This window comes from Branchiostoma lanceolatum, chromosome 12 (genome assembly GCF_035083965.1).
Source record: "Branchiostoma lanceolatum isolate klBraLanc5 chromosome 12, klBraLanc5.hap2, whole genome shotgun sequence".
Classification (NCBI taxonomy): Eukaryota; Metazoa; Chordata; class Leptocardii; order Amphioxiformes; family Branchiostomatidae; genus Branchiostoma; species Branchiostoma lanceolatum.
In genome coordinates, this window is record NC_089733.1 from 14,243,867 (window position 1) to 14,257,161 (window position 13,295).

The following is a 13,295-nucleotide window of genomic DNA, read 5'->3' on the forward strand; positions in this document are numbered from 1 at the left end:
GAAGGGGTTTTCAGTGAAATAAACTAAGGAAAACGGATGATGCTATTTGCCCAATTTCCATAGATTGATCAAAATTCGATTAGGCAATGTATCGTTAGAATGGATATGCATTGATATTTTATTCCTGAAGCGCATTACATGGCTACCCCAGATACACGATCTCCCTATCAGAGACTCCCCTAGCGACCGAAAGCATGATGACACAGAGTGGGAAGGATACTATCTCAGATTTGTTTTCTATACTTGAAGCTCTCCATCCAAAGTTTGTAACTGAGATGGCATACATATATGTGTAGCATGAACTACTAGTAATGGATAGAACAAATCAAACCACATGCATTAGGCCACAGCAAGTTAATTTTATGGATGACAGCAGCGCGCTCATTAATTTTCGCCTGATTTTTTAAAAAAATTCAGAAACGGTCAGAGACGGTCATCATGACGAGAAAGTATTATCAAAATTTGAAAATATATATCGTGTTGTAGCCTTGATTGTACTTGTGAAAGTGACACTGGTGAGGTATAGACATGACTGTAGTTGTAGAAGAGAAACTGAGTTGCAAAAGTCCGAGTGTAAAACTGGCAACAGTGTGGTCGCCAACGTTTTTGTCTGGTTTTCTAATTTGCCCCTTTTTCAAATTTGTGTCGCCATGCAGTGTCAAAGACAACGTCAAAAATAAGCCGGAGCCGAACCTCTGCTTGGGGTGTTAATTAAGTGATACTAGTCTTGAATACAGGAATAAAAGACTTCTTGGCTGTCACCATGTTTTGTCGCTTCAAATCTTGTTACAATGTTTATGGTGTCTATTTTGAAAATTCAACCCTCTTTATTTATTTATCTATTCATCAATAGGGTGGTCCCTTCAGTTAACATTGTAACTGATTTCCAAGGGAACCCTCTTGCATTAGAATTAGAGTCTGCAGAGAATGTCATCCACACTTGCTGCTGTGTTGTTTGTATGACTTAACTTGACTGGTACAATGTATGTATCGTGCCATCAAAAAGGGACTTACCCTCCCTTCCACGCCAGCCGGCTCCGCTTAATCCGGATCCCGCCGTATCTGGCATCGGGCTTCATCTAGAAATGCGTGCACAGGCAAATACACCTATTTCCCTTCGCCGCCTCTGTGACCTGGATTATCCGGACTGCGTTCGGACGTTTCCTTGCCGGTCCTTGAGTGCTCGACTTTGTATTTCCCGTGATGGTGGGATCAGCGTCAAACATCCTTCGCTTTGAATGTGTGTCGAGTGCCGACAACGGTGACTCGGGGCTACTTATGGTGCTCTCCTCCGAAGAGGAATATAAGCTCTCTTCCAGGGAAACATCGGAGATCTCCGAGTCTTCTGATTCTGGAGTGTCTCTCCGTGTCTTGATGGGTACTACAAGACGCACACCTACAGGACGATACATACAGGATCATACAGGTGGTTAACAATGTGCATGTACTGACAAACACTCACGTTCTAGTTGAGAAATTACGAATTCGAAGCTGGGTACTAAAACATGCCAAGCGCTAATAATCTCTTGGCAGATGTTGGGATGGAATTTTGAAACATTTTCTGACTGCCGAGCATTTTACTCACACGGGCTGGGTGCATGTAATACTCAGAGGTTGAATGGGCAGATCGTCAACGTTTTATCGTATGCCGTTTTTTTTCGCTAGCCCATTCAACCGGCCGACCGGGGGCAGAGGTTGAATGGGCTAGCGAAAATGATGATGATATGATGAAACGGTGACGATCTGCCCATTCAACCTCTGCTTGGAGAGTAGCATGTAACGGAAAAGCCGGTCACATCCCAAAATGCACTAAGCGAATTAAAGGGGCGAAAGAAATAATCTCTTCTTTACCAGGTAGCAGTGGTGATCTTCGAGATAAAGATTCTGACACCACCGACAGACCTCCTTCTCCAAGAACTTTCCTCGAGAGCCGCTTCTTCAACGGGCAGACACAGGCGCAACCCAGTCTTGCCATGAAACCTGGCTTAGCTTCCGCCTTAGATTCAGTTGTTCCCATATTTGGTGTATTAGTTCAACAGTTGACAAACAAATTCACTTATACCTTATGCAACATCAAGTCGCACAGCTAACTTGAGTTATCAATACCTTGTTCGACTGTGAACAATCGAGTATAGGTGCCATAGCAACGGCCAGTGATAATAATTGTTCGAGAACAAATGTTGCGTCTTGGATTATGCTATTCGATTGGAGGTGTGTGTGTGTGTTTTTGCTAGGTAAAGTTACATCTCGGCCTAGGAATAACAAATTATTTTTCAAGGCAATTTTGAATGGGCGGGGGGATTGTTTTATTTGCCAATCGCGTCAAAGAATTAGCCTCTACCAGGCTCCGCGGATCGCTGGGAAAATAGTAGAGATTGGCCAAATATAGTGAATATTGTGCCATGGGTAGTCGGCTATGCAGAAAAGATCCGTGGGTCGCCTATTGAAATCTCTGCATAGCTGACTACCCTTGGTATACTATTAACTCGATTATGTCACAATATAGCAATCTGTGATGTTTACTCATCAAATCATACTGAATTTCGGTAGATTTCACCCATCGTCATGTGTAGTTCAAAGCACTTTGATATGACCCGATCTTTGACCCACAGGTCGTTGCCCTTTTACATTTGTGTATTATGAACAAAACTTCACAATGCCCATGGTATGGTTCTTTTTACCTTGTTGGATGTTTTACTGATCAATGCTTTTATGTAAATGATTTTTTGCGTTTCGGCGCATGCGCGCCGGAACGCATTGTCCTGGCTTTTACCTTGCAGGCAGGAACCAGGGAAGCTTGGTTCAACACTGTGTCGCACACAATAAGACCTTATATGGCAATACGTTCCCAAATCCTTGTATAGCCGTTGCCTTATATGGCAAGAGAGCACGAAAAGGCAGGCAGGCTAGATTTGCATGTGACACAGGACGGCGACCGCATGTAACTGCTACAACTGTTCGGAAATATCATTGCATTGTGGTTTCGGACTTTGATATCCTGAAAAATGACCATATTACATGCAAAAGTACCCGGGTCACGGGTTCCTTAGTAATCACTCGGTGTCCAGCACCGAAGGTGCCTTCATCGCTAGACTTCCAGTGATGAAGTTTTGTCATCTGTGGCCTTCCAGCAATGAGGCGACTTCATTACTGGAAATCACTGAATTATCACTGGAAACCGAGAGATGAGAGTACCCGCGGGGCTGGAAAACCAGATTCCGCACCGTAATTGTAAACCGAGCCAGCTAATCCGATGTGCAGTTTACGCTAACGTACGCATCAATTTACGTAACATTACGCTTTAATACGAAAAAAGGCCAAAATACCTGCCGGGCGGTAGCAAAGCCGGGCAAGCTCCCGGACGGAATAAACTATATCCAGATGCTTGAATAAATAATTGTTCGTGTCACACAAAAGTACCGTACACTGACAAATCAATCATTAAAAAAATATACGGTGTAAAGGTTCCCGGCTTTGTCTTATTGTAGTACGCCGTAACGGTATCGACTCAAAATGCACTCAAAATATTGTCTAATAGTTAGCACTGGAACATTCCAGTGATAATGATATGTGATCACTGGAAGGCCACTAACGAAGTAATGTCATCACTCGGCTTCCAGCACTAGAGAGTCACTCATCTCTGGTAAATCTAGCGTGGAACCCGTGACCGCGGGACCTCCGTACTGGGTAACCAGTGATGAATGACCTTTGAACCAGCCTACTTGTCTGGCACCCGAGTGACGAGCGGAGATCATCACTAGAAGCCGAGTGATGAGCGGAGTTCATTTCTGGAAACCGAGCACCGAGGCAAGATTCAGTGCTGGAATTCCAGCACCGAGGGGGCTTCATTACTGGAATAAAGCCGTTCGTCACTGGATTTCTAGTGATGACTTTCTTTGGTGCTGGACGTCCAGCGACGACGCTATTTTGTTCACGCGTTCATTACTCGGCGCCCAGTGAGGAACCGGTGACCCGGGTACCTTTGCATATTACATCTATTCCACAAGATTGCAGAAGAAAAAAAAATGATTTCGTCAAGAAAACGACCAAAAATCGGCATAAATGATACCATATAGTGAGGTTATAGCATTACGTCTAGAGCAGGTAGTTACGTACTGCAGCTTGGCCGATCTGGCAACGCGAAGCACTTCGGAAACGAAGATCCGGTTTCGTGTCCGTGCATGGATTTTTTTTTCTTTTTAGATATTGAATATCAAAAATATATATTGATATTATATTAATCTATCAATATCATATTTATGAATATCATTTTTTTTCATTAATAAATAAAGAAATAATTTATATTTGTTATTTTTAAATATTCATTTAATATATACAAGGCCTTTGTCTTATGAACAGGACTTCATAGATTCCAAACCCGGCATTCGAATTTTTCTGTTCATTGTAATGGAAAATACCGTGCAGCGGCTCCTATGCGCGGTAAGATGATTCTTGCAAAACACTCGCCACTAAACTTCTATCCCCGATGTAAACAGAGGCTCTTGATGTTGTTTGCAAAACAGCGATTCTTTGTTACAGTAGCAAATGCTCCATTGTTCAGTATCGACTTCATTCAGACAACACGGACGTGGAAAGTGGCGCCCCTCGGCACAAAACTATGGGAATTTTCATGAATTTTAGCAAAATTACCCAGGAAAATAAGGAAGAAATGTTGTAAATGCGGAAACCAGAATAATACGGATGAGGTAGCTGTTGATTTGTTTGACATTTGGTAGTCATTTTAGATAGAACCTTAGCTGTTATGAACTTCTATTTCACTTAATTACCATAGTGCTGATGATTCAATGGTGCTTTTTCAAATTTTATGTTTTATTGCGTGCCATGTACATAATTACATTGATAGCTTTTATAATGAGCCTATTATACATTTTACAAATAAGTACAAGTTGTAGGCCAAGACCAGCTTTTTCAAAAGCACTTAAGTTAAGTGACGTAACTTCAAAATTACTTTCCCCAATCTGCCTTTCTCTATTAAAACAGTACTCATTTCCCAAAATGACAATTTTTCTTATAGACTGAACAGCCCTTGAGTGACTTCCTCTGGCAGATTTTACTTCAAGTAAAGGGAAAAGACAATTCACACTTATAAACGTAGCCGAAACGCCAGCTTTTTTTAAAAGCTCTTGTTTTAAATCAAGTTGAATGATAACCGATTTTTATATAACTGCCTGAGAAAGAATATTTAAACTGTTTTGTTCTCTGTATGTACCCAAACAGCTAATGAAACACTCCTCTGCAAATTCTCAAATTTGAGGCTGGTTCTTCATTCTTGTACATGTTTGTACATTAAAAAAATCAAAATACAACACACTTTTCACCATTTTATTGTAAAACCTTACACTTTACTTCTCATGAAATAGTGTAGTGTAGTGTGAAGAACTATCATAATGGCGACAACAATGCTAAAAATGCCAACACAACATTCCACAAAGTACTAGGTAAAGAATATTACAAATGTAGCAAGCATGATCAAGGAAATCAACTGTGTGAGTTTGTGAAGTGTTCATATCGATCATACATATCTTGTATCTTCGGAGGGCTAACTCAACTTTTTCCCGTCACAAAATTGTTAAGTACTGTACCATACAACACATCATCGTAATAAGCATGATTTGTGAAAAAGCTTCTAAAACTCACATCTTAAAAATCCAGCATTAGACGACATGGCATAATTGGGCACATTCAACATTGTTCCTTTGAGCTTCTCTTAACTATTACTCCAAACACTGTCTTTTCACACATAGCCATCATCCTTTTTTGCTGATTTCTACACGATAATTAACTATTGTATTTTACAATAACACCTTAAAACGCTTGTACACGCTGAAGGCTAGAGAGGCACAGGTATTGATCATTCAACATTTCCATGTGAGGTATGAACAGGAATGTACATCCATATTAGGTATGGTTGCTCACTGTTCAGTATTTACATATTAAGTGTGAATGTTTGCATGCACATGAAATAAACAGTTCCATATTAGGCACGGCGTCGACGAAGGTTAGACATCCAGGTAATAAAATACGCCAAATAGCAGTTACTCAAACAACTGGATGTGATTTTGGAAAATCCAAAATCATATCCAGTTGCTTAAGCAACTGCTATATGGCGTGGCTTGCTTTATTGGAGGCAGCTGACTAACTGTTGCAGAATCCTTGGCAAGTGAGAAATGTACAGTTCTATTATTATGTATGGATAGGATTTGATATTTCATTGAAGTTGCATATATTTTGAATCATTGGGAAGAAATTTGAAAACATGATTAGAGAGGTACAAGATCTTACGAGGATATTGCTGTAATAAGCCTTTCTTTCTTTCTCCAGAAAATTTGAGCACTAAGATGGTACATAGCCCCCCTCCCATACGAGAAGATCTATGAATGCTACAGTTACAGTTCAATTGCTAGTTTGGTACTACCTATTTCTTTTCTTCTTCACTGAGATAGTGAAAGACGGAGGAGAAATCCTTAAGTGGATAGCCCTTGTTACATAGAATTCTGTAGATCTGGTGGGCAAGGGAACCAAGGGGCGTCGGCGATTTGGTTGCCGTAGCAGCATTCTGGGCAAGACCAAGATCCTAGCATGGGGGGATCAAAAGAGAAAAAAATTAGCTTTATCTGAACAGGTGTCATCATGAATAACAGTTTTGCTATATATATTGTACAAACTATCTTTTAACATTTTTCAAGAGCTGACAGGTGCTGCAGGGAAGTGATCAGAGGATGGAATCAGAGCTGGAATGGGATTTATACCAGGCTACAAATATTATTCCTTCTAGAAATAATGCTAGTGTAGCTATAAGCCATCTCATAGTTGTGAATGCCCATGTGCAGTTGCAATGCATTGTGGTCTAGGTCAAAGTCTAAGGTCCCTCACATTTGGGCCAGATTTCAAAAATACATGTTCTTCTGTCCTAGCAGAAAACTTGACCTTTCCGAGCAAAATTTGCCCAGGAATGTAAACCATGTTTTGTCCAGACATGTGGGCACGTGGATACTTGTTTATTTCTGAGAGACCTTAACCTCTGACCTTAGCCACAATCCCACGCGGTGTCGGAACTCTGAGACTATCCTACCTTTGTCATGAGAGCAGTCCCGAACCCTCCCTGGTAGTTGTTTGAGGAGGGCACACCCTCCATGACCCCTGGGACAGGGTTGTAGGTGTCACTGGCCCAACACCGACCAGTACTCATGTTTATCACACTGGCTAACAACTTTGGGTCCAAACCAAGTCTGGAATGAAAATAAAATATCAATTAAGTGTAAAACGAAGCAGCAGTCATTGATATTGTTATAGACACACAAATCTACATAGAAAAGAAGCAAAATTACACAGTACCCAATTACATTTTTGTCAATGGTAGAGACAAATTTCAACACATTTATTTAAAACATACACGAGACATGGTTGTATTTTCTTTCCAAGTTAAATTTCAATTGTTTCTACTCGGAAATGATAAAGACTAATTTGATTAGAAGTCCTCTTCATTGCAAACAAAATGTAGCTGACCTCATGCCCAAGTTCATGGTCTCTGATGTGCCGATCATCTCGATGGCCAACAGCATGTTGTTACAAATCTTCACAGCCTGTAGAAAAGACATACCGCATTTGATCCTTGTTGCTTGTGAAAAATACAGTAAAGTTGGCGGGGACTTAATTTTGAAGTAGGAGGGGAAGGGAGGCATTTGTAGCAGTGTTTCCGCCAGACCGCGACTGAGAGGCCGTCCACTTGGGGAGGGCCGTACCGTGAAAATTAATTGACCGTACCGCGAAAATTAATTGACCAGGAAAAGTAACTGAATGTTGTGATCAGAAAAGACTTTGTTAATTTTTCAAAATCAATTTGTTACGAAGGTCGCTATAATACTGCTTCAATCGTCACAAAATGCGATCTATATTGACCACAAGCGCCGGAAGTGTAAAGGGGTTTTCCCGCTCTGTGGTCACGTGACATCTTGCCGTCAACCAATCAGAGCACAGGTTTTTATGACGCGGACCAATCAGCGCTTAGAACCTTGCATATCAATGAGCTTAAAAACATGGCGGACGGCCCGGGACGGGGCAGGTTGCGGCTCGACTTATATGAATTCATAGCGAAAATTACGATTTATCTACGGTACATACGGAGAATTTTCACGGAAAAACATTCAAAGGAATATATATTGTGTCGAATACGGTCAGAAATGATGGCGAATCGCGGCAAATCACGACGTAGAGGCTGAAATGCACGGGCGAAATTCTTGTTTTGTTTACGTTTTTCCTTGTTTTCTTCGATGACTTTCTTCGATTGAGTCTTGAAAAACGGGTTTTTAATGAGATCACCGTATGCCAAAGGCACCGACATCGATTCTTCGCAAGCTTAACAATAGCAACAAACAAAGGATGTGAATGTCCAACGACATAGAGCGTCCCCACGCCCGCAGTAACAAAGAAAAACAAAGAAATTATGCCGACCTCTCGTATTTTTTTCCCGATTTCTCGGCATTTAGTTTGTCTTTTTTTAAAGAGGACGGCCTATGTCTGAGTTCAGGCCGTCCAAAGCGACATAAGGCCGTCATTTGACGGGAAGACGCCCCTCTGGCGGAAACACTGATTTGTAGTGTTGTAAGTTGAAACAATACTGTAGTAGAAGACGATAAACCGGATGGTGAGCGTGAGTGTGAGTAAGAGAGAGAACGTGATGAGTTCCATGCATTGAGCTCTACAACTGTGAACATAGAACCACCCGAAAGATTTTGTGCACTATAATTGCCAAGACATTGAAAAGCCTTCCTGAATTTGGATCATACAAACCACTTTGCATTCTAAGAACAGAGCCGGATATGGCATATCAATCAATCAATCAATCAATCCATTCATTGGCACTTAGTGATTCTGATAGTCACAACAAGTGTTTGCGTTAGAAATTACAGGGCTCGAGATTCATTTTTGGAAATAGGTGCATTGGTGCACCCAACCAAAAAAATTAGGTGCGCAGAAAGAATTTTGGGTGCACAACACAGAATAAAGTTGAATGTCAGCAAAACAAATTTAAGTTTAACGCTCTTAACTTCAATATGTAATTCTATAGCTACATGTCTTGTAGCTTCAAAATTCCAAGCAAGTAGTTGCATCAAACAAAGTAAAACAAAGGTAAAATTACTTTTTCAGATACTTGAATTTCAAGAATGTTTGAAATAACAGTGTACCATAGTACCTCTACCCAAGAGCATACAAAGATATCTTGGTGCACTGGTGCACCCACAGTACAAAATTAGGTGCACAGCTCCAAATTTGGGTGCGCACGGGTGCACATGCACTCAGTATTTCGAGCCCTAAATTAGAATATAAAACATTACCTGTCCTGAACCGACATCCCCACAGTACACCACGTTCTTCCCCATGAACTGTAGGAGTTCTTTGGCCGCCTCAAACTCTTCCTGCCTGCCTCCCACCATGAAGGTTAGTGTAGCTGCAGCAGCTGCTTTAATACCTGGACCAAGGAGAGGGGGGGGGGGTGAAAACAGGTACTTGTTTGTTTGTTTGTTTGTTTGTTTTTTTGTTTGTGCCATATTTCATCCATGAAAAACTGTCATGCTGGCTGCTTTTTATTTGAGATCATGAGGGAAGATAAGGGTGGCCAAAATATAGCAAAGATACAGATTACATGACTTAATTGTGCAGGGCTGTGTACCTCGTAGTAGTACCTGTACGCCAGATCTTGTACCTGTACCTGTACCTGCCCCCAAACAAACCAGACTAAAGTAAAGATAGATGAATTCCATCTCAAAGATGACAATTTTGGCAATTTAGCACTAGAAAATTACAAAAAAGTTGTCAATATTCTTGAACAGATTGGGAATATGCAAATCCTCATACAAAACGACAAGATACCACTATGACAGTTAGCTACATGATGTACCACACATACTTTCTGATATAGGTTATTTGTCAAACTTTTTTAGGTACACGCATAGGTTTGGAGACAAACCTTAACCTTCCCGCAACACTTGAAAAGTGATTAACAACATACCTCCAGACACAGGTGCGTCCATGTAGACTCCGCCCTTCTTGGCTGCGACCTCGGCCATCTCCTTGGAGACAGCGGGGTCGATCGTACTGCTGTCAATCAAAAGACTGCCTGCTTTCACCTTGCTGTAAGAAATATCCACAAACTGTATTTATCAAATATGAAATTTTCAAAGCAGATATGGGTGTTTTCACAATTAGGTTACGGCTTGGATCTGGCATATCATTTTCCCAGTGCAAAATAAAATCAACTGGTGGCCTGGAGTCCAAAAGAGCCCAGCAGTCGCCTGGAGTCCAACAGGGCCCCACACACAAAAGTGCAAAAAAGTGCAAAAAACAGCCTGTAAACGGTGGGGCATTGGTTTGGAAATGTGACCCTACAGGGCTGGAAATACTGGGTGCATGTGTACTTAAAATTGGAGCTGTGCACCTACATTTATTACTGTGTGAGTGTGTGTGCATCAATGCACCAAGATACTTGTACATGGTCTTACTGACATTCTACTTTATCTTATTATCTTATGTTATGTTATGCACCCAGGTTTTTTTCTGTGAACCTACATTTCTAGGTTTAAGTGTATTTTCAGCACTGTTGTAGTACAAATTGAGTGTTCAGACCTGAGGATGCCGTGTTCTCCACAGTACACTTCCTGTACGTGAGGACTGGAGGGCAGCATGGTGATGATTCTGTCAGCCTTGCTGGCCACCTCCGCAGGGGTACTGGCCTTGACTGCTCCCGCATCCTAACATCGTGATATAACAACAGTTACAGTAAATTCATTTATGTTCGGATAACTTCACAGTAGGACAGGAGACATTCATGGTTTAAGTTTTTGTTTAAAACAACTGCAATAATGCGTTTGTTAAGACCCCTGTAGTGCCTAGTGGCACATAGGGCTGAAAGTTTCCTTGCTGTTTCAGTAGCAGGGTACAGTCTTACACAAAAGTTACAGGGAAGGTTGCTGGTATGCTCCAGGCACCTCATTGAACACGGGACCCCCATTTTACGTCCTTCGAAAAGACAGGTGCAGCCCCGAGATGTCCTGACCAAGGATTGAACCCAGGTCTCCTAGTTACCAACTACACATGCATGCTCAACTGTGAGACTGCTACGAGTGGAGCTACAGGGACATCCCTTACTTTTCCTAGTATAATGTACTATAAAACCTAGCCAGTAGCATCTTGGACCAACAACTAAAATACAAACCTGCAATGATACCATAGCTTCAGGATACACATCATGGACAATGACTGGGTGTCCGTTATCAATCAGGTGCTTCGCCATTGGTCCTCCCATGTTCCCTAAACCAATAAACCCTACCGGTGTTCTCGAGGCCTGGTGAGGAAAGAGACAAAGTTTTTCAGTACGGTAATAGCCTTTTATCCAAACCAAATAGGATGAGGAGGCTCAGCAGCTTAAGTACATGTAGGTTTATATACTAGTACACCAAGCTATTTATGTTCTCAACAAACCAGAAACTACTTGTTTTAACTTTGAGATTAATAAGAAGTTTATCCTTTTGCAAAGATCACAACTTGCCACAGAAAAGACAGATCTCTGTGCATACTTACAAGTAATTAGAAATAATCAGTTGAGCGAGCTGGTTTAGGTATAGGCGCCAGCATAAATCAAAACTACTATCTTCGTATCTATAACTGAACATGCATTTAGGTACAAAGCTCTATTTCCTAGTTTAATATTATCATATGTGATAAGGTATTCATAATTGAAAACTCAACTCAAAATTCATTGAAGCAAAGATATACATACCTGGTGGGATGCTGATACTGTAAAATGACGGAGATATAAATAACATTAAAACATTATTCCCATCATGAATTTCATCATCATGTTACAGACACTGTGGATTGACAAATGCCATAGTTACGAAACGCATGATCAATTGTCATGGTAAATATCACTTTTTAAATTTCATCACTTTTCAGTAACTGCAAGTGAAGTCTTAAGCAGTTGGTTACATTACTAAAAGTATTTTTTCTAAAAGTGATGAAAAACTTCACATCATGGTCTTTAATACTTAATTCAGAGCTGAGGAATTTATCATTACAATTGATGATTCTGTAAAAATGATCATTCCACGCTCAGCTGACAGGTGCACAATATTTGCATATTCGTCCCCTCCTTGGTCACACCCCCTGCCTGACCAATCACAGACAAGCTCAGACAACAGCTGAAATGCTAGTATGTGAAGTTATTTACCGGACCCACTTCTAAAAGCAAAATGAGAGCATACTTATACTGTAAGGATAAGTACTAAACAACATGTATAGAACGTGCAAACAACAGAATAATGTCAAGTTTTGTACTAAAACGTCCACACTTTTCAAGCTAGCTACGCTTGGTATGCATGTGAGTTCAGGAGTTTATGGATGACATGCAGTGATTCTCCTCAAACTGTGAAAGATTCCTGGCTTTGTGAACATCTCAAGTAAATCTCCTAGATCCGTCAAGGTTTCGTGTTGTCATGGCAACATAAATGTGGGATTACTGACCTGAAAAGGCTCTGAAAACAACAGAAAAAGGAGAGCTCTGACGAGCAAGTCGAAACCACGCGGCAGCCATTTCTGAAGTCTGACAAAGTCTCGTGTTTTCTCGTCGTGAGAATTTAACGCGAGATGTAGAAAGTGCTTGTCTCCAAGCAGATGTATGATCCGACTCAGTCTCTCTGAAGATAGCCTGACGAATCGCGCTCCTAGTGTCCAGCCGGTTTCCGTAACCGCCTCCGGCTGAGAGCTTGTGTAAATACAGGCTACTCTGAAGATGGTTCAGAAACTTCGGATGACTAAACATTACCATAATATAATGAATTTTTGCAAGTCAGAGTTGTTACTAGTACTACAAGTGTATCTATCGCTGAAATGATAACCTAATACTTTTTTTTATTTTCCACTTCTTCAAATCCAAAAAAATCATCCCTATCTAGCTTCAAGTAAGTATGGAATCTTTTCTATACTTTATTCATAAAATGGTGCATAATACCTCGCAATTTGGGCAGTGCCCAAAAGGTGCAAGATCGTGCAAGAGTACAAAGTTACTACGCACTGCTTGATTCTCTTGTTGCAGTTTTATTCTATCCTGCTAGGTGGCGTGAATGCATTGCTTCCTGTCACAAACTATGTTCACGTTACTTACTAGACATAGCGCAAGGAGGTTGCATAGCGTAGCCAAGAAAACAAAGTCATTTAGTTCTTACACAAGAGGCTTTTAATGAGCAGAAAGCTTTCAATGACAGAAAATCATCAGTATA

The 13,295-nt window shown here is 40.9% G+C and overlaps 1 protein-coding gene across 1 annotated transcript; it reads right to left on the reverse strand.

The window, feature by feature from the left end:
- Positions 1–6,236: 6,236 nt before the first annotated feature.
- On the reverse strand, positions 6,237–12,652 carry LOC136445968 (3-hydroxyisobutyrate dehydrogenase, mitochondrial-like). Its single transcript, XM_066444227.1, has 9 exons — positions 12,541–12,652; positions 11,798–11,814; positions 11,234–11,362; positions 10,645–10,769; positions 10,031–10,152; positions 9,357–9,490; positions 7,528–7,604; positions 7,094–7,250; positions 6,237–6,595 (listed from the first exon to the last, which is right to left on the reverse strand). The coding sequence occupies exons 1-9, from the start codon at positions 12,608–12,610 to the stop codon at positions 6,437–6,439; spliced, it is 990 nt and encodes a 329-aa protein (XP_066300324.1). The 5' UTR covers positions 12,611–12,652; the 3' UTR covers positions 6,237–6,436.
- Positions 12,653–13,295: the final 643 nt, after the last annotated feature.